At 39.4% G+C, this 22,393-nt stretch overlaps 1 protein-coding gene across 9 annotated transcripts in view; it reads right to left on the reverse strand.

Annotated features, from left to right (window-relative positions):
* Positions 1-1,356: 1,356 nt before the first annotated feature.
* Positions 1,357-22,393, reverse strand: part of FUOM (fucose mutarotase) — a 41,447-nt gene continuing 20,410 nt past the window's right edge. For 2 of the 9 annotated variants that reach the window (XM_074232625.1, XM_074232621.1), the window contains one exon: positions 8,001-8,284. In XM_074232625.1, the coding sequence (XP_074088726.1) occupies positions 8,147-8,284 (138 nt within the window). In that variant the 3' untranslated portion in view covers positions 8,001-8,146. The other 7 variants (XR_012477732.1, XM_074232623.1, XM_074232622.1 and 4 more) reach the window with 7 other exon arrangements.

Consider the following 22,393-nt stretch of genomic DNA (forward strand, 5'->3'; position numbering starts at 1 on the left):
CTATGACATTTAGGGACAATTAAAGAAAGAGAATAAACCAGTGATGATCACTTTCCCATGTACAACTGATTCAGGGTTTGATCTACACCGTTTCCTCTGTGTGGAATGTTAGATCTTTTCACTTTTGTCTTCAGAATCCCATCACCTGGCACAATACCTGAACCACAGTAGATGTCTAATAAATGGTATATTGTATTTGATTAAAATGAGGATCCCTGTTTTCATACATAAGACCCTAAGCCAAATGACACCAAGGTGAAATTCTTTTGGAGAATAATCCATTCTTTTGGCTTCTTCTCTCTGTCAGTGGTTCTTTTAAAATGCAAATGCTCTTGTGAAAGAGGAATCTCTAAGATTTTCACTTAGCTCTAAATTTTGATTGGCTACATAAATGTAAATATGAAAGAAAATGTGTTATATATGCTTAGACCATAAACATGTATTAATAGATTGTGAAGCTCTTGATCTTTTTGTCCAAAATTAATAACGTTCAAGTAGAATTCTGTTGGGGAACAGCACATTTAGAGAACTAATTGGCATCATGGAAACAGTGCAGAGAGGTGGTAGAAAAGCATAATAGGATGTATTTTTATTGATAAGAAATAGTTGTCCTGTATATAAGCAACTGTTTTCTCTCACCAATAGTTCCCCAGAAAGGTGCCCAATGTGCTGGGTAGGTACCTTGTACTCAGGTCAGAATCCTTATCAAATCAAAGTTCACAAGCCCCTACTGATATGATTACTTCTACAATAAATAAATATATTCTGCAAAAATAAAGATATTTAATGAAAAAAGAAGAGAACTAAAATAATAACAAAACACACACACACACACACACACACACACACACACACACACACACACACACACATTTATATATCCTCGAATGGAGAAAGTGGTAAGGCACTAAGAAAATGAATGCACATTTGTGACTAGGACGATGGACCAAAGGACCATATTACATCTGCTCTGGCATTGATGCAGTTACCAGATCAACTAGTGATATCACTGCCCAGCTCTCTGCCTGACTTCCTCTCCAACAGATGTTGCCTTCCAATGCTACCCAGGAAGAATGCTACCTCAGTGGTTTTCCACCAGTCATAACATCTCCTCTGAAGCACCTCCTCAGCCTTGTAATTTCTTTCAGGGTCATCTGATACCCCATAAAGCATCCTCTATGAATGCTGTAGTTATTAAACATTTACCTTACAGGCTATGGCTGGAGGTTTTTCAGTCTCCCGCTGTGCCTCAACTGTAACGTTTGACCTTCAGGATCACCTATCCCTCTTTCAAATCTATAGGATGAATGATAGGCTAGTATTATGAATAGTAATCACTTCCTGACAGGAGAAGACTCTAGAATTCACTTAATCAATCTCATCAGCCAATGACTATCAACCTTTCCCCTCAATCCTGGCTGTTAACAGAAGGTAGCTGATTCCTAAGACACATTCTTTAAACACTGCTATGAACTCCATATCTTCTTTTTCAAAACATTATTTATTTATTTCCACATTACTACAATAGTCTCATTTTAAAAATAAACATTACCCCCTCCCCCCTTCAAAAATAGAGAAACCTCAAGAAAAATAGAGTGAGAGAAGAAAAAAATGTACTTCAGTACATTCACTTCAGCTCTGTCACTGAGATGGAACGCATTCTTTATCATAAGTCCATCAGAGAAGTTGCTTCAATATTTTTTCCACAGTTGCTATGCTAACTATATTTCCCTTCATGCTATTCCTCCTCAATACAATTTATTCTACTCTCTCCCTACTTTCAATTTGTCTCTCCTCAAAAGTGTGTTGTGGGGCAGTCAGGTGGTACAGTGGACAGAGTACCGACTCTGGAGTAAGAAGGACCCGAGGCCAAATCCAGCCTCAGACATCCAACAACCACCCAACAGTGTGACCCTGGGTCAGTCACACAACTCCACTGCCTTGCAAAAAAAGTGTTGTAGCTGACTATCCTTTCCCATGATCTTCCTTCTTTTCTATCACCTACACCCTGTCCCCTTCCCCTTTTCCTTTCTCCCATCCCTTTCCTCTCCTTTTTCATATAGGGCAAGATAGATTTCTCTACCCTATTGAGTGTGTATTGTTTCCTCTCTGAGTCATTTCTGATGAGAATGAAGGTTCACTCATTCCTCCTCACCTTTCCACCTTCCATTCCCTTACAAAAGCTTTTTCTTGACTCTTGACATGAAATATCTTTCTTTCCCTTTCTCCCAGCACTCTCTTTTTTTTTGCCCATTGACTCCATCTTTATAATATATCATACCCTTATATTCAACTCTCTCCTGTGCCTTGTCTATATATGTGCCTTCTAACTATCTGAATAAAAGAAGGTTCATATGAGTTATCAGTATCATCTTCCCAAGCAGATCAACAGCATTAAATGCCTCATGATTTGTCCTTCCTTCTCTATGCTTCACCTGAGTCCTGTAATTGGAGATCAAACTTTCTGTTCAACTCTGGTCATTTCAATAGGAAAGTGAAAGGCCCCTGTTTCATTGAATGTCATCTTTTCCCAGGAAAGAAGATGTTCAGTTTTGCTGGGTAATTGATTCTCAGTTGTAATCTAAACTCTTTTGTCTTCCAGAATATCATATTCTAAATCCTAACAAATCTTTAATGTAGATGCTGCTAAATCCTGTATAATCTTGACTGTAGTGCCACTATATTTGGACTGTTTTTTTCTGGCTGCTTATAATATTTTCTCTTTGACTTGGGAGTTCAAGAATTTGGCTATAATATTCCTGGGAGGTTTTTCAGGAGGTGATCAGTGGATTTCCTCAATTTCTATTTTACCCTTTGCTTCTAGGATATCAGGGCAATTTTCCTGGAGAAATTCTTTAAAAATGAAGTCTAGGTTTTTTTCCTGGTCATGACTTTCAGGTAACCTCAAATTATCTCTCCTGCATCTATTTTTCAGATCAGTTAATTTTCCAATGAGATATTTCACATTTTCTTCTAACTTTTCATTCTTTTGATTTTGTTTATTGTTTCTTGATTCCTCACAAAGTTATCAGCTTCCCTAGCTCCATTCCACATTTGAAGGAGCTATTTTCTTCAGAGAACTTTCTTAACTCCTTTTCCATCTGGTCAATTCTACTTTTTATAAAGTGTTCTGCTTCTCAATGACCTTTTGGACTGCTTTTTCCATTTGACGTAAACTGATTTTTTTTTTTAGGTTTTTGCAAGGTAAATGGGGTTAAATGGCTTGCCCAAGGCCATACAGCTAGGTAATTATTAAGTGTCTGAGATTGGATTTGAACCCAGGTACTCCTGACTCCAGGGCCAGTGCTCTATCCACTGCGCCACCTAGCCACCCCTAAACTGATTTTTAAGATATTATTTTCTTCCATATTTTTTTATTTCCTTCACCAAGCTGCTGACTTGGTTTTCATGATTTTTCTCATTTCTCTTCACAATTTTTCCTCTAATCTGTCCTAATAATGTTACTATCCTAAATCTGTCCTAAATAAATGTTACTTGATTTTCGAAATCTTTTCTTTTGAGCTCTTCCACAGTCTGAGACCAATTCATAGTTATGATTGAGTTTTTTTGATCCTCCATAGGACCAAAGTAATTTTCTGTGGTCAGGTTCTTTTTTGTTGTTAACTCATTTCCTCAGCCTATGACCTGGTTTTTAACATATTTTCCAAGCTTTTGAAGTGTTTTAGAGACACCTCCCCAGGCACCTCAATCCCTTCAAGGTCTTATGAGAGGTTTTGCCTGCTTTCCTGATCTGTGCTCTGGTCTTTGGATGATTACAAACACTCCCCTCTTCCCTGGAGTTGTGAGGAGGGTCCCTGCTCTAATATGGCACTTGGGGACCCCAGACTGTGACCTGGATCTGAGTGTGGAGAAAGCAACATAACCTGTCCCAGGAACAGCAGAGAGACTTTGACAGTCTCCCCCTGCCCCCTCCGTGGGCTGAGCATTCTGGAATTATCTGCCAGGTGGCTCCCTTCTGGGTGACTACTCAGGATGTTTCCCAGGTGGGGTTGTGCTGAGGCCTATGCTAGACCAAGTTTGCACTTCACTCTGGTGTGGCAGAGTTTTCCCACTGACCTTCCAAGTTGTCCTTGGAAATCCCTGTACTGAGAGGTCCCTGGACTGAGAGGTCTGGAAACTACTCCCAATGCCAGGGACTCAGGTGCCTGCCCCCCAGGGTCCAGGTGCCCATAGGTTCCTGGAAGGCTGGAGCTCATTTGCTCCAGGAAGCCCCTTCCAACCCTAGTGGGACAGCTACTTACCACAGACCTTCCAAGTTGTCTTGGGTGTTTCACTTACTCTTTGCCTTCCACCACTCTAGAATTTGATTAGAGTTATAATTTTATGACATTTGGAGTGTTCTGGAGGACAACTTCTGGAAATTCCTGCTTCCACACTGCCATCCTGACTCCACCCCCTCCATATCTTTTTTTAGTTTCCTCGGAATTCCTCAGTTTAAATTTCATCTTACTGATAATCAATTCTTAGTTTCTATTATAGTCCAAGAGCTTTACTTCCTTAAATAGAATAGGCTGTTTGTTGTTGTTGGGTTGTGTCTAATTCCTTGTGATCCCATTCTGGATTTTCTTAGCAAAGATCCTAGAATAGTTTTCCATTTTCTTTTCCAGCTTATTTTATAGATGAGGAAACTAAGGCAAACTGTTCAGTAACTTACTCAAAGTCACACAGCTAGTAAGTAAGTAGCTGAGGAGAGACTGAACTCAGGTCTTCCTGATTCCAGGTCCAGGACTCTATCCACTGTACCACTTAGTTGCTGGAAGAAAACAGCTCCTTATGGTCCAAGAACTCCACATTCTGTTTATACTGTCTTGGCGGAGTAATAGAGTTGGGGTGCAAAGTTTGCATCCCAGTTCTAACACTGAGAAACTATGCAATGGATTCTTGGATAAGCAGTTACTTGGATAAACAGGGTAAGAAAGGATATTCTGAAAGAAGTATATAAAGCAATTAGATTGGAGGTTGCAGAATAGAGGCAGAAAGAGCTATTAAGAGACTGTTGTTTTAGTTCCAGTGAACAGGGAAGATTCTTGCCCTGTCTTGGAGGATGGAAACAGAATTAGAAAGGAGGTAATGGATGTGAGTTGTCAAGGGGATGGAACCCATAGGACGGGGTAAGTGACTGGATAGGAGAAGTGAGGGAGAGAAAAGAGGCAAAGACAATTCCAAGGTTATGAAGATGAAAGCCAGAGTGAAGGGTGTTACCACAAACAAAAATGATTAATGCAAGAAGAGGAACAGGTTATATTTAGTTTGAGGTGTCTGTGGGACATGAAGTTTATAGGCCTGAAGTTTATAAGAAGCCATAACTTAAAAGAATTGGGAGTCATCCATGAAGGTGCAATCATTAGAAAGATGAGGTGTTTGAAAATGCCAATGACGGGTGTCTAGAAAAAGAAGAGAAGGAGGTCAAGAGTAAGTTCTTCAGAAATATTTGCATTAAAAGGGCTACTTACCAGAGGATATAAAAAGCCAAAGAAAAAAACAAGAAAAATAATAGAAAATGTATTTATTCAATTAATATGAGAACCAAAGTCCGATTTCCACTCCCCTTTCCTTTATGTCCTCATCACGTGAATATCTCTTGACAGCTGTCATTGGGTCTCCTTCATCTTCAGATCCTAATGCTGCTCCTGGGGAGCAATTACACCTTTCCTGAGAATTATGTTGCCATATAGAGCTGTTTCTCTGGAAAATGAACGATCAGTCAATCAACAAGTATCTTTATGCTCAGTGCCTACTAGAGGTCAAATACCACACCAGAGACAACCAGTTTCTATCTATCCTGAAAGAGTTTAAGAGACATATAGGGAGATAGATGGATAGATAGACAGATACATACATACATACAAACATACGCACATACATACATAGATACATGTATATATTGACACAAATATATAAATACATAGATATAGATATATACTCATATATACATACTATGTCTATGTATATATATACATTTATACATTATATTCTATGATTGCTATTTTATATAAATTTATCTGTATAGATTTATACATAAATACATATAAAGTAAATGGGAATGAAGGAAAGGGATAAAGACTGGCAGCTTGTGAGATCTGTGAAATCCTCATGTAGTGGGGGAACATCTGAGATGAACCTTGAAGAGCATCTTTAGATTATAGAAGACAGAGTTGAGAGGGGAGAACATCACAGAAATAGGGGCCAACCAGTGCAAAAGCCTTAGAGACAGACAGTGGAACTAATGGTTCACTTTGGGCAGAATATGCAGAGAACATGAAGGGAAGTGATGTCTAAAAGTTTGGAAAGATAGAATACAGCTGGATCATGGATCATGAAGGGTTGCAAATGACTGAGAGATAATGTATGGATTTGATTCTAGAGGCAAGAGGAAGCTGCTAGATCTCCTTAGGGAGTTAACATGTTCATACATATTTTGACAACATGATTTGGTATTTAATTTCTTTCTTGGTTTTATATGTGTGTGCATGTGTGTGTGTGTGTGTGCATATGCATTGTGTATGTGTGTGAGATTTTGAAATTGTGTGAAATATTGACTGGTTAGCTATGGGGTGCACCAAAAGGAACATTGAGGGTAGAGGCAGGAAGACTTATCTTTGTGAGTTCAAATATGACCTCAGCCTCTATCTGTGTGACCCTGACCAAATCACTCAACCCTGTTTGCCTCAGTTTCCTCATCTGTAAATGAGCTAGAGGAGATGGCAAATGACTCCAGTGTCATTGCCAAGAAAACCCCAAATGGGATTACAAAGAGTCAGACACAACTGAAAAAACAACCAAATGAAAGATGGATTGGATAGGGGAGAGAAACTTGAAAGAAGACCCATGAGGAGGTTGTGACAAAGTAGGGTGGTGTGGATGGACAAAAGAGGATAAATAAAGTAAGTGGATAGGAGAAATAAAGGTGAGGAACAGTGAAGAGTTGAGGGTGCCTAACGCTTGAGCAGATGTACAGCTCAATTCCATCTGAAGAAGGTAATCATGAGGATTGGGAGGGAGAGGGGAGATAGAGAAGAATGATCCCTAAGAATCCTGGTTAGAGACTTTAGAACAAGGGGTTGATAGGTAAGACAAGAGTGAAGGAGGAAAAATACACTATAAGAAAGTAACAAAACTATTAGAAATATAGAGGACCTTGGGTATTATCAGGTTCAACCCCATCATTTTACAAATGAGAAAACTGAGGCCTAGAGAAGGAAAATTATTGAAGAATAACTATGATTTAAGGCAAAATTAGGCCTAGATTCTAGTTCATCAATGTGCATTCTCCTACAGAATCAAAAATGGTGTGGCCTGGGACCCTATGAGGGATATTGATCTTGTGGTACCCTGTCTAGAAGTCATGAGGAAAAGTCTCAATTTTCCTTTGGGAAGAATGGAGGCCCTAAAATTGCCAGAGTTTATGGCTTCCATCTCACTCTTCCATGGGACTGATAATTATAAAGCCCAGATAGACATATAAAACATATAGCAGAAAGCATTTAGCCACCAACTTAAAGACAATATATTAAACAATGACAGACCAAACATCACCACATATTCAAAAATGATTTCCATATGTTGCATCTCTAGTGGCGTATTTTCTCCTTATAGTGGGCTAGTGGAAAATGAGAGCAAGAGTCATATAGTCCACAAAAATGTATTAAACACTTACTACAGGCCAAAGATAGTGATAGGATTGCAGCATACAAAGGATACAAGAATGTATAGAGTAGATGGAAGGTTATTTTAAAGGCAAGGCATTACTTTAAGGTGAAAGGCTAGTGAATACAGAGAGATAGATGTGGGGAAGAGAACATTTCTGTATCATCAAAGGGCTGCCCTTCATTTCCTAACCTTCCAGAATGCAGATAAGATACTTTTGAGCTCCCATCCTTCCCTGGTTCAAGTACTTACCCTGTTGCAACCACAGCAAAAGCTTTTTTTGCTTGTTCATAAAAAGCAAATCTTTCCATCTTCCCCAGGCTCTCCTGAAAGACAAAATATGCTATTATTACTCTCTACCAATTGAGGAATCACCACTGGATAGACATCCCCTTCCCCCACCGCACCCCAGGCTTCCTAAAGGATTGAGTATCAAAGTTTTGAATTCTAGCATCATCACAGAAGTCACACTCCTTCTCTAGACTCCAACAGCCAAAGAAGCTTCATGATCTCCAGGTTGAAGCTGTTGAGAAAGGACTTTTTGAGAAGACAACATTGGCCAGAGTGGAAAAGACTTGGAAATAAATGTCCATCCATTGTCTCCAATTCTGACATCCTGAAAAAGATGGAGACAATGGGATATTTACAAGTCATATTTCCTACCATAGAAAACAAGCAAATCTATACTCTACTTGAGTGACAAAAGGATATTACTGTAGGTCAGGGGATTATCCATAGCATATATTGTACCGTTCTGTGTGATATTTTTCCTATATGAAAAAATATAGATTTTCAATCTTCTTCCAGAAGAACAGATGATGAAATGTACCCTCCTCCCCTCTTCAGAGGGGTGGAGGACTATGGATGAGGAATGTTGCACTCTCTCCTCTTCTCTGAATCTTAGAATCTCTTTAAATCACAGTGTCACCATCTATGCAAGGCATCTCCTGACACTATTCTACTTCCTAGAAATTATTTTATATTTATTTTTTATCCATTTAATTGTGTACATATTGTCTTGACATCCCCCCCTCCCCCCCATAAAAGAATGTAACCTGGTAGACAGAAACATACATTCCTTCCTTCCTTCCTTCCTTCCTTCCTTCCTTCCTTCCTTCCTTCCTTCCTTCCTTCCTTCCTCCCTTCCTTCCTCCCTCCCTTTCGTTCTCACTCTCTGTCTCTCTGTCTCTCTCTGTCTCTGTCTCTCTCTCCTCCTCCTCCTTCCTTCCTTCCTTCCTTCCTTTCTTTTGTCTTCTTCATGTGTCTTGCCCAGGGACACACAAAAAACTGTACACTCTAACCACTGTGCAACTAGCTGCCTCCAATAATATCTTGCATTTATGGTTTACAGAAAGCTTTTTGCTGAAATTCTTGTGAGACAGGTAGTATATCTACCATTATCCACATTGTATCTTGGAATATCAAATTATCCATGTTTTCATTCATGTTACCTCACCTATATACAAATCATAAACTCTCCAAACCCAAGTAGACAAAGAATTGTGAACTGTTTGTGACCAAAGTCTTTGTCACCTCTTGGTGCCCGCACATCTGATGAGTTTCTTAGCTAAGCTAGTATAGTTAGGGCTGTACTAGAAGCCTTTACAGCTCACAGATAGTGTTCCAGTGGCGTAACCTTTGATCATTCAGAGCCGCCATCACATCAGAGGGATCTATCAGAACAATGCCTTCACTACCTATTACAGAATTAAGGGTAAACAACATAAAAGGAACCTACAAATCAACCTTATAATTCCAAGGGCAATTAAGCCAAATTCAGCCAGACCCGAGTGAATATCACTTACTACAATGTCTCACAAAGGAGTATTATCAACAACACACACCCCTCCCAGTCTAGTAGTTTCTTATTTTAACTTATACTTTTTTTCTAAGAGTTAAATTCAATTGTTTCTGCTGCTGAAATAAAAGTTTTATTTTCTTTACCTAAAGGAGAAGTTCTTAACTTAGAATTTATGGAACCATTTCAGGAAAAAAAAATGAATCTTTATTTTCACTAATCTCTAATTGAAATTTTGTACTTTCTCCACTTTTTAATGAGGGGGAAAAAATCTATCATTTTGAGAAGGGGTCCATCAGTTTCATCAGGCTACCAAAGGGGTCCAGGATACAAGAAAAAGTTCAGAAATTTTACCCTACCCTAGTTATGGCTCTGCACTGAGGCAGGATATTAGAATGGTATCTTCATTTTATAGCTGAGGAAGATGAGGATCAGAAAGAGGAGATGGCTAGCTCCACTTTGCACAAGTAGTGACAGGCACGGTTTGAACTGGAGTCTTCTGGCACCTGGCTGTTCCACTACACTAGAGAAACCTGCGAGTTCCTGAAATGGGTGGATTCTTTGCACTGATCCATGCCTGGGGACATTATTCATCACAGGTTATGGTCATTTCTTGTGTGTCCTCAGGACTCCCACCATCAGCTCTTCAGCCAAGCTGACCTAGGACAATTGCTAGAGATGTCCAGGCTCTTAGAATGAGCCCTGCCCACTGCTAATTTGGTTGAGGGCCAGGCAGCAGGCAAGCTGTAGCTCCCAGGAACCTCTGACATGCCAGGGTCTCTGAAGACACTTTCATCTGAGTTTATGATCTGGAAATGATATTTTACAACTTTTGATCTGCACACTTAAATGGCTCTTCAGACAAATTGCTCTTCCATTAATAAATTAACCTTTCACCCCATCATCTTTACTGGCAGCAGGCCTGCCTTTGCGATTACATTTAGCCCACTTTTGTTCACCTTATTCTTGCATCACATGTCCCCAGGGCAGATATATGTGACCTTGGGCCCATTCAGTGAAAACCAAAGTGAGGGAGCTGAATTTACTGATTTGTCCTAAGGTCTGGACTCTGCTCAATGTTCCATCTGATTATCTGCATAGCTCCCTCCTCCCCTCATCCAGCAAGAGCCAAAATCTCTGAATTCAGATTAGGAGGCAGGATAGAGATGGGATGGGGAAAAACTTAAGGAAGTGTTTTTGATGGTAATTATCCTTGAAAACTGAAGGAGTAGAGCCAAGTTGAAGGAGAAACAGCAGGGACTCACTTGAACTCACCCCCAAACACCTCCCAATCATTATATAGAGCAATTTGGAACTATGCTTTAATGGGTATAAAACCAAACAATATCTCTACCAGGTTTGTGTCATAAAGAGAAAAAAAGGAAAAAAAGAAAAGGACTTATATGTACAAAATATTTAGAGTATCTCTTAGTGGTGGCAAAGAACTATGATTTGGTGGGATGTCCATCAATTGGGGAATAATGGTTGAACAAGTGTTGTATATGATTGTGACAGAATACTGTTGTCTGCTGTGCCATAAGAAATGATGAGCAGAATGCTCTCAGAAAAACCTGGTAATATTTACATGAACTGATACACAGTGAAAAGAGCAGAACCATTAGAGAACAGGACTGGTGTTACAGTACAGTAACAACAAAATTGTAGGATGATCATCTGCAAATGACTTAGTATTCTCAGCCATACAATGATTCAAGATAATTATGAAAGACTTATGATGAAAAATGCTATCGACCTCCAGAGAAAAAAATGATGGAGTCTGAATGGTAAATTGAAGCACACTTTTTCTTTGTTTTTTTTCTTGAGTTTGTGTGTGTGTTTTCTAAAATAGAAATATGTTTTGCATGACTGCAGATATATAACCTATTTCAAATTGCTTGCCTTCTCAATGGGGGGAAGGGAAGGGAAAGAGAAAATTTAGAACTCAAAAATTTTTTTAAATAAATGTTAAAAGTTGTTTTTACATGTAATTGGGGGGAATAAAATATTAAAATTTAAAATTACAAGAAAAAAGAAAATGAAACCTGAGTATTAGGTGTTGACTATCAACAATTTAATCCAAGTATAGTGACTTGGGAGTCAGGAAGATCTAAGTTCAAATCTTGTCTCAGACATTTACTAGTTGATTTGAGATCAAGGCTTTGGTAAAAAAAAAACCTATGGAAATACAGATTCAGAGAAAACTATACTTTGTGGTTCTAGCTAGAGATTTTTTTAACCAATTGTATTACACTGAGAAAGAGAAGTCCTTACCCAAACACCTGAACTACACATTATTTTGTTGAACTCCAACCCTTTGCTTAAACCTTGAGGGCTTGTCCAGAGTTTTTATTCATAATCAAAGCTGTAATGAGGTACCCTGAACCAGGCTGTGGACATCCAGGACGGGTTTTAGATTTTAGTCCTTCATACACTGAGCTCCCTAGTCTAGTCATGAGATTATGTTTCACTGTCAGGGTCCTTTGCTACGTAGCCCTTCTCTCAGGGTCATTTCCCCCACTATATGTACAGGGGTGCAGATAAGTATCCTCCAAAGCAATTGTACACATAATTGACTTGCCCACAGCATTGTACCACCCCCACATAGATCTGTACTCTGTGCCACTCTACTCTGCCCCCTTCATAATCATCTGAAGCACAACTAGCACTGACATTCCCCCGCCACACACACACACACACACACACAACCCATCCTCTGTCCAACCACAGTATCAGTTCTTCATCTCAGGTAAAATAGTACTGGTTGTACTCAAGAGTTAATAGAAATCGGGGTGGCTAGGTGGCGTAGTGGATAAAGCACCAGCCCTGGAGTCAGGAGGACCTGGGCTCAAATCCGGTCTCAGACACTTAATAATGACCTAGCTGCGTGGCCTTGGGCAAGCCACTTAACCCCATTTGCCTTGCAAAAACCTAAAAAAAAAGAGTTAATAGAAATCCATCTGCTTAATTTGGAAAATAATAAGAAAAAAATCCAAGTAAAAATATTGTATTTCTTATAAACGTCTGCAGGGAACAGATAAAGGTTAGACCAGTCAGTTAACAAACATTTTTGAAGTGATTACTTACTATATTTCAGGTACTATACTAATCACCTGAGATATAAAAAAAAGGGGAGAAAACAATCCCAGACCTCAAGAGCCATCATGTAAATATAAAAGTTATATACAATATAGTTGGAAGATAATCTCAGAGGGAAGTCACTTTGGCACATGGTAGGGTTTCAGTTGTGTAATTTTACATAAGGGACACCAGGGCTGAGGGAGGTGAAGTGATCTGCTCAAAGTTCACAGAGGAAAAGTGGGATTTGAACCCAGGTCCTCTGAATCTAGAGCCAATGTTCTTTCCATTGGGATAAATGAAAAATATAGAGTTTTTCCTTGCTTTGGACTGGCTTGTTTGCATGTTGTCTCTTCCATTGGATTGAAAGCTCCATGAGGGCAGGGGCTATCTTTTGCCTCTTTTTGCTCAGTTAAGTATCTGGTTCACAGTAGGTGGTTAATAGATGCACAGTGATTGCTTGATTCAAATTCATATCAGCTGAGTCCAACCCTGTATCAGAGCACCTCTGTTTCTTTTCTCAACAGGATTCTAAATCCTTGGCCAGGACTTTGTCTGGAACACTTCTGCAGTATTAATATAATGGCTCACAGACCAGATCTTAGCAAATAGGGGCCCTTTTCATAAATTTCAACCTATAAATTTATATAAATACTAAGTTATGACTTATGACTATCATAGTATTTATTCAATTACATTTTAAAATGGGCCCATGGCCTTGGGATTTCTGGGCTTCTGTACAAAATACCAAGCCATCTATTAAATAAAATCCAGCAACTCATATTCCCTGAGGTGGGGGGGGGGGGGGCTGGTTGATTCTCCCTCCCAAAAGGGATGGCAAATTAAATTGATTCAGGATGAATTCTGAGGCCAGCAAGGAGAGGCTTATAGGACCAAGATGGAAGAAGGTCAAAATTCATGAAGAAGGAAGACTGGGATCAAGTTTGGGACTATGAGAAGGAATGTTCCAGTTGGATAGTATAGTGACTTGGGAGTCAGGAAGATCTAAGTTCAAATCTAGTATCAGACATTTACTAGCTGTGTGACCTTGAGTAAGTCACTTCACTGTCTGCCTCAGTTCCTTTATTTGTAAAATGTAAATAATAAAAGTATCGATCTAACGAGATTGTTCTAAGGAACAAATGAGATAACAAACGTGATTCACCTTGTAAACTTAAAAGTACTAAATAAAGGTTGTTTTTATTTTTTGAAGTTCAACTCCAGACTGAGTTGTTCAAATTCTCTTTACCATAGTAAGCTCTGACACACCATTCTCCTGGCATAAAACCAACAGATATTTTACCCTGGATCCTATGGTTTCCTTCTTCACCTTGAATGGATTTCTAAGAGAAAGCTAAAAGAGTGAGTCAGGACAAGGTATCTATGGCCAGGGTAGTGTGGAGCAGACCACATGAAGTTGAGAACTGAGTGAATTAAAGTGAATGAAACTGGGTTTACTGTTTGTCCTTTTCTAGGAGAGAAAGAAGCACCTGAGGAATGATGGATACTTTTAGAAATTGTCTAAAAGTAACATCAGAGTTTGTCAATTTAATCCAAGATGCTCATCTTGGATGAGAAAACTGAGGCCCAAGGAGTTAACTGACTTGTTTTGACTGGGTTATATGGCTAGTAAACATCAGGGAGGGGATTTGAACCTAAGATTTCTGACTCCAGAAACAGTACTTTTTGACTGTGACCTATCATCTTGAGAATTCTTTTAGTGTGTGAGGAAGAAATTAGCCCTATCATAGACATGCAATGTTTTGTTTAGATTTTTTTGATGACAAGATCCAGGCAATTCATTCAGAATCTCTGATCTGAGGATGTGCTGTCTATTTTCAGTTCAATTCAAAACAATGAGCATGTTATCAGGACCATCATAGACTGGACCTGTAGAGTCTACCAAGGAGTCTCAGGTTCCTCACAGATTTCTATTTGGAATTCAAGCCAAGTTACTTTGCTTCATGCTCAGAATACTGGGTCGTACCTGATATGCATGCTAACAAAGAGCCTGTCAGCCCCTAAGTGACAATTACCTCTTAATGGTTTTTCCTTGGCAGACAAGACAATCAGTCCCATTCAAAAGGAGATAATGATTCATGTTCAAAATGTATCCATGATTCTTTGGCTAATAAGGCAGCTAATACCCAAGATCTCTACATGAATAAAGCAAGGTATAGTGACAGCAACTTCATTCTCTTTCTTGATTGAGCTGCTTTTTGATTCTCAGCATAATGACAATACAAATCCAATCCAGTGGGAAATGCCAATAATCAAAAGTCTAGACCAGTCAGTCTCATAGATCCTGCCACAGTGGCCATGAATTATGAGCTACCTTAGAGTATCAAGGGCATGTCCCTTTATTAGAGAGATTCAACAGAATCAACTTCCCCTCAGGAAGCCCCACCGTCAAGGGGGAACTATTCTTAAAGAACCACAAATCCCCATCTTGAGGATGCTTATAAGTTTCACAAAATAAGCACAACTTTATCCTCTACATACCAAGGATGGGCAGTAGTTCTTTCCCATTGCTAGCAAATTCCATGCTATTTTCAGATGATATCTAATCCACCAGTGGATTAGGGCTGTAAAATCCCTGTAACTCAACATAATCAGGGAAAGCTATTTAATTCTCATTATTGATCTGGCAAAGATGAGCCATACATGTTTGGTCTCAGTTTGCAAAAAGAAAATCATGAGAGCAAAGAATGTATGAGGAGCCTGGCATAATGAAACAACTGTGTCTTTAGAAAGAAAACAATATTTTCATTAATTAACAGCTTTAAATGAAAACAAATAATGACTTAGTCCTCACCCATCTGTTCCTGGGAATATAACATCCTAGGACTGAGAGCTAAGAAGGACCCAAGAGATCATTTTGTCTGAGTTTCTACTTATTTCTGAGTTCTTGGGTTTTTGTTTTTTGTTTTTTTTGCCTGGTTCCTTTACCCAAACCCTAGCATCTGTACTCCTGGGTGGTTTATGTCAAGTAGGCTTTATTTGCTGTCAAGACTGTCTGCTTTTCTGGTGATTTGGCTTCTACAAACTATCTCTGAAAAGGGTTCATTTATCATAGTAGGAAAAACAAGGGTAGTTTGCCCATGCAGCACCTACACCATCCAACCTGAACAGATTCAACCTCTGATAGCAGCCCAAGGGAAGTCCTTAGTTATGCCCACAACATGCCAAGGTCCTTGGACCTCTGATAGCTAGGGTGTCATACTTCCGAACCAAACTTCTGCAAAATAAAGTGTTCAAAAGATGTTGTCGGGGCCACTAGGTAGAGCACCAGCCCAGGAGTCAGGAGTATCTGAGTTCAAATCCAGCCACAGACACTTAATTACCCAGCTGTGTGGCCTTGGGCAAGCCACTTAACCCCAATTGCCTTGCAAAAACAACAACAACAAAAAAGATGTTGTCAAGGACACACCTTTCTTGACCTTAAGACTCAAATTTGTGATCTCTCATCCCGCCAGGAGACAGAGAGAATGGCGTCCTCTTGGTGAGAGATGGTAAATAGCTTGTAATACAGCCTGGTACACAATTTATGCCCAGTGATATACCCAAAGCAGGAGATCACAAATACATTCAGAAAAGCCACCCCAAGAACAAGAGACCTCCAAAGCTGCCCTGTCTCATTGGACTCACCCTTTCCCTCCTCACTAGAACTCATCAATATAAAGGACTAGCCTATAACAAATATTCTCCCAGATGTTCTTCTTGCTGATAGATTCTCTTAGAAGTTGTCTAGAATTGACCTCAGAGGTTATTCATTTAAACCAATATGCTCATTTTATAGATGAGGAAACTGAGGCCCCAAGGAAGTCAACTGACTTATTTTGAAAGGGTTACATGACTAGTATCAGAGGGGGGTATTTGAACCTATGGTTTCTGTTCCAGAGCCAATGCCTTTTCATTGTGAAAAGGCCAGTAGGCAGCCTTGGAGTGGTAAAGAGGGTGCTGACCTTGTGAGGAATTCTGACAGTAGTTAGAGTTGTTGCCTACAATTGTCATGCCTCCCTGATGGGGGAAATCAATGAGTATGGAATGACTAGCCTCAACATACTCATTACCATTGCCTTCCCATCTCCACCCTCCAAGCAGGTGTACAGTGTATCCCAAATGCCTGGATTGGGCTCCCTCATCTTTAATCTTTCAGAATCCTTCTTTTCTTTCAAAACTGTTCAAAGGCTCCCTCCTCTGGGAAGCCTTCTCTGATTCTCCAATGATCTCTCTCTTAAAATCAAGTCAAGTCAAGAAGCATTTATTCAGTATCCACTATGATCATGCAATGTGTTAAGAGCTAGAGATACAAAAAAAAAAAAGACAAAGGAAAGTCCCTGCCCTCAAGAATCTCACAATCTTAAGGGTAAACAACATTCAAATGAAAACACCCGAGGACAAATAGGATGCAGATAGGATAGATTGATGATAATAATATCAAAAGAATGACACTAAAATTAAGGAGGATTGAGAAAGGTGTCTAACAGAATTACTGTTATTGCTTGTCTACAGTTTACTTTGCCCAGGAGAATATCAACTCCTTGAGGACAGAGATTGATTTTTATATTCCCATGACAAAGACAGTATCTTACACACAACACTGACTCATTAAGTGTTTGTTGAAATGAGTTGTTGAAGGAAGAGGACTTGGTATTTCATATACCCAGGAAACTTAAAGAGAATCAACCATGAAAATGGAAAAGTATCTTTGTTCTGAGAGTAGATAATTCCAAGAACTTGCCCTCTTGTTTTCTTCTGATCTCTTTTAAAGGTCAATCCCATGACCTGCATTTGGTAATAGTGGGTGACCAGAGTTTATACAAGTCAGAAAGATGACATGAGGTTGATGTAATTTGAGGCTTCATTAAGAAAAGTATTGGTTTCAGACCCTAGGGAGTTCCTCTGCATACCACCCTAGTCAAACTCCATTCAGTTCAGTCTGGGCACCATAGTTTTTAAAAGTATAACCAAGATGGGAAAGGTCATAGGTTCTTGTCGTAAAAGGATCAACTGAAGGAACTGGGCATATTTAGCTTACAGGAGAAAAATGGAGGGGCATGAGAGGGATCTTCAAGCTTTTGAAAGGGCTACCAAGTAAGAGACCTTAGGTTTGTTCTGCTCAACCACAAGGTAAAGAACAAAAAAAAAAAACAAAAACGAGGGAAACTTAGACTCAATGAAAGATAAAATTTCTTTTCTTAGCAATTAGAACTGTCCACAAGTAGAACAGACTATCTTGAGAAGTGATGGGTTTTCCTCCTTGCAGATTATAGGATCAAATTCTAGGACTAAAAGAGATTTCAGAGGCCATTCTAGTTGCAATCTCCTCATTTTAGAGATGAAGAAACTAAGACTCAGTGAGATTAAATGGCTTTTTCCAAGACCACATGGGTAGTGACCATCAGAAGAGAAATTCATACACAGATCCTCTGGTTCCAGAGTCTATCCCAGAACAGAGGCTGAAGAACCACTTGCCAGATTTGTAATTGTAGGGAATCCTCATGGGCAAACGGCTGCTGAATCCCTTTCAATTCTCAAATTCCATGATTATAGCCCAGCTATCTAACAACTAGTCCAATTTTCCAAATCATATATTGAGCATTGGTCTGCAGACATACCTCTCATTCCTTCCTCCCGTCCACTACCTTAAAACAACCAGCTAAAAAACAAACATAAAAATCCTTCTATTAGTCAGACGCCTGCTATTCTGCAAGCCACAGATTCCATGGAGCCATCTGGTGGAGCGAAGGCATTCAAATGAAATGTCTACATTACATACAAAATAAGCTAAATTCATTTCAAGTGCAAATAAGGGAAATTAACAAAGCTGTTCCCGAGTCCAGTATTAAAGTCAGTAAATGTCCTTCTCAGAGGAAATGGAAAATTATGTTCAGCATGGTCTCCTTAATGCAGAGCTGCTTGCACTGAGTAGAAGGCTGATATGCCCAGAGGCACCAACTCCTTATCCAAACTTTTTTTTAAGTCTGGATTGATTAATATAGGGAGTTCCTGGTCTGGATATTTCTATCAATGTAGATCAGCAACCATTCTGCAAATTCCATCTTAGAGAGTTGCCTAAAGTCCTGAAAAGTCATTGACTTGTTCAAGGTCACAGCCAGAAGGCCAGGCCTTCATAACTCTGAGGCTTACATACCACCTGAATGTCAGATTGACTCTCTTTGAGCTTAGAGGCACAACTGGAGGTGATACCAGGATTCAGTCTGCCAGAACATGTCATTCCAGGGACTAAGGAAACTGAGAAATACTGGCTCTATCATATTTCCCTTGATCCCAAAGATTTCTCCATGGATGGCTAAAATGGCCCTCAAGCTTGACACTTTCAATGGTGAATCGACCTGTGCACAAGGATCTTTTGCATCAAAAACTGAACTCCTTGGAATAAACCAGGCCTGGACCCCTTCTGTCAAACTCTTGCTCTGTGATCAACAGAGGAGATTTGTAGTAAGTTTATGTCCAGGATCCAGTGTGATTCATGGAGTCAAAAAGATCTGAGTTTGGGGCAGTTGGATGGCATGGTTTAGAGCAGTGGTTCTAGAATCAGGAGAAGCTTAGTTCAAATCTGACTTCAGATCCTAGAGGCTTACTATCAGTGTGACCCTGAGCAAGGCACTTAACCCCAATTGTCTCAAAAAAAGAAGACCTGGGTTTACATTGTGGCCAGTAAAAAGTAAAGAGATAAAGCTTGGGGGTAAATCATACACGGCTTTATCAATCGTGGTTAACAAAAAGGATTCAATGTCCTCTTGACAACCAAAGAGAAATCACAGCAGCTTCTGGAGGTTTATATTCCCTTGGATTCATGAGTGTTCCAGTAGACAACAATCCACTCTGGTGAACAATTAATGAAAAGTGAACTTTACAAAGAGAAGTGGGGTTACTCCAGTGAGGGGCTGGGACAGTAACATCTTTCTCTTGGTCAAAGAGACTATCTCTACACCCAAACCACCCTCAGACTTAGTCATAGCACTACTACTACTACTACTACTACTACTACTACTACTAATAATAATAATAATAATAATAATAATAATATTAACAATAACAATATTTTGTCCTTCATTCCTGAAGAAGACCACATCAGGGAGGTGATGCCATGACAAGAACATGAATTGGATTTGAGTGAAGGGGGGCTATGCTAAGTCATGAGTCTCACTTCCTCCTCCAGAGCCAACTGGATCCAGTGACCAGATATGAAACAGGATAGCTGGGGATGGCCTGAATGCAAAACAATCCGGATTAAGTGACTTGCCCAAGGTCATATGACTAAGTAAATGTCTGAGGCTAGATTCAAACTCCCATCCACATGACTCCAAGTCTATCCACTGTGCAACCTAGCTGCCCCTTAGCCAATCTAGACAAAGGATGCACCTCCACTTTCTTGGGTGGATCACAGTGGACAATGGACAAAGAATTCACCTTAAATTGGTTTCCTTGTAAGGTTGAATGAGGTCTGACCACTGATTGAGGAGAAAGTTAATTTAACCTTCAGAGGATGAGTTTTGAAAAGAAGACTTTAGAAAAAGGGAGAACTCTGGATCTTTCCAAATCATTGGTTTATAAAAAAGCATTTCTCTCAGCATCTTGCCTAGGATACTTGCTAGCACATCACTCATCCTCCTTGGAGCTTGCTAATTTTCCACTTTCCATTAGCAATTGAGCTGCTGTGCTTGCTTCCACTCCTCAGAACCTCAAAGCTCCCTCAGGAAAAACTGATCACCTGAAATCCCATTTCCATGCAAACCCAATTCAACTCTGATCCTCCACTGCCTCAGTTGCCTCTCCCCTCAGGCTAGAGGACTACAGAGCTGAGCAATCAATTCCTCCCAAAGTCTTCCTTTGAAGAATTTTACAGATAATAGTAATTTTACTTTTCTACTCCATCAGCCCAGTACCCCCTGGAACCCCATCTCTTTTCAGATTCCTTTTGAGTGTTGTCTTCCCCCACTAAACTAGAAACTCCTTGAAGTCAATAGGATAGAATGAGAATCTATCAGAATGGATTCTGAGGTCAGCAAGTGAAGATTTATAGAACACAGAGGAAACAAAGAGGGAAAGATGACCATGGACTCTTGGAGAAGGAAGTCTGGGATTAAGTTTGGAACTGTGAGAAGGAATACTGCAAGCTAGGTAGTACAGTAATTAGAGTAATAGACTTGAAGTTAGTAAGATTTGAATTCAAATCCACCCTTAGACATTCACTAGCTGTGTGACCCTGGACAATGCACACCACCTCTTTCTGTCTCAGTTTCCTTATCTGTAAAATGGAAATAATACTTATACCCGATTCCGAGTTGTAAGATATTAATTGTAACTTGCTTGGCATACTATAATTGCTATAATTGTAAATGTTAACTATCATAATCATTTGTATCTCCAGAGCTTGCCACTATGTCTGGTGCATAATAGGAACCTAATAAATACTTATCAAAACTAACTGTCCCTTAGTTTCCCCATCTATTTTTCCATTCCCATTTAAAATTTTAAAAATGTTTTAGATAATAGTTTTAGTACACGAGCAAATCTATCAATAAGATTTCAGTGTGGTTTTTGGAGTCTAGAAAAATCTGAGTTCAAATCCCTCCTCTGATATTTAATAGTAAGCCACATCTTTGAGCCTCAATTTCTCCATCTATAAAAAGGATTAATATTTACCTCCTTATTGAGTATTGTTAAAGTTCATGTAAGATATGCTTTGAAATCTTTTGAGTGTTAGAAAAATATCAGATATTATTGTTCTCATTGTTAAAATCTCTCTCTGTAGAGTATCTCTTACCTACTGCACCCATAGGGACACAGGAGAAAGGAATTATTGTGTGTGAATTATTGCATTTGGGAGATTAAGGAGCAGATTAAGTTATTGTCATTTCAGGGTTACAAGGTATAGATACTACCCAAAGTAAAATAGGGAAGGTTGAGTTCATGCTGTGAAGTCCAACAGAAAATAGTCAATTCCGACTTAGTTCAGTAAATAGCCATGAGTTGCTTGATACTTGATACCCATTAGCAACTTGATTTGCCAATGCTAATGTCCTCCTTATCCCGCCCCCAACTGATCTTTCTGAGAGAACCCCAAAAGCTTGGAGTTGGAAAGGATTTCAGAGACAACTAGTCCAAACTACATCCAACCAAGAAACTTCTCTGTGACATACTCACCAAGCAAGGACATGGTCTTTTGTTTAAGGAGGGAGAACTCAATAATTCTCAAGAAATCCCATTCGGATAAACTATTCTCAGACATCAGACTCAAATCTTCAAAATTTCCATCCATTTCCTCGTTTTGCCTTCTGGTAGCAAGTGGAACAAGTCCACTTCCTCTTCTGTTTGACAACCCTTCAAATGCCATCATGCTCTTTCCAAAAGTCTCTTCTCCAAGCTAAATACTTGCATTTCTTTCTTTGTTTCTTTCTTTGCTTTGCTTTTTTTTTTTTTTTGCAAGGTAATGAGGTTAAGTGGCTTGCCCAAGGCCACACAGTTAGGTAATTATTAAGTATCTGAGGCTGATTTGAACTCAGGTCCTCCAGACTCCAGGGCAGGTGTTCTATCCACTGTGCCACCTAGCCACGCCCCATATTTCTTTCTATAATCAAAATGTATGATCAAGTCTTGATTTCTGCCAAGCCTTTGACAGCTTCTTAGTTTATCTTCAGTCAAAGATGGCAATCATGACCTTGATGAGAATGACGTTGAGTAGATTCAGAAGTGGATGAATAATTGCTCCCAAAGAGTAGTTAATATATCCTCCTTCAGAGAAGTCTTTCCTATGTGATACCTAGAAGGGAACATAGTTACTAGTGTAGTCTGAAAAAGGGGTCAGCACCATGGGAGTAT

The sequence above is a fragment of the Macrotis lagotis genome, chromosome 4 (assembly GCF_037893015.1).
Source record: "Macrotis lagotis isolate mMagLag1 chromosome 4, bilby.v1.9.chrom.fasta, whole genome shotgun sequence".
In the NCBI taxonomy this organism is placed as follows: domain Eukaryota; kingdom Metazoa; phylum Chordata; class Mammalia; order Peramelemorphia; family Peramelidae; genus Macrotis; species Macrotis lagotis.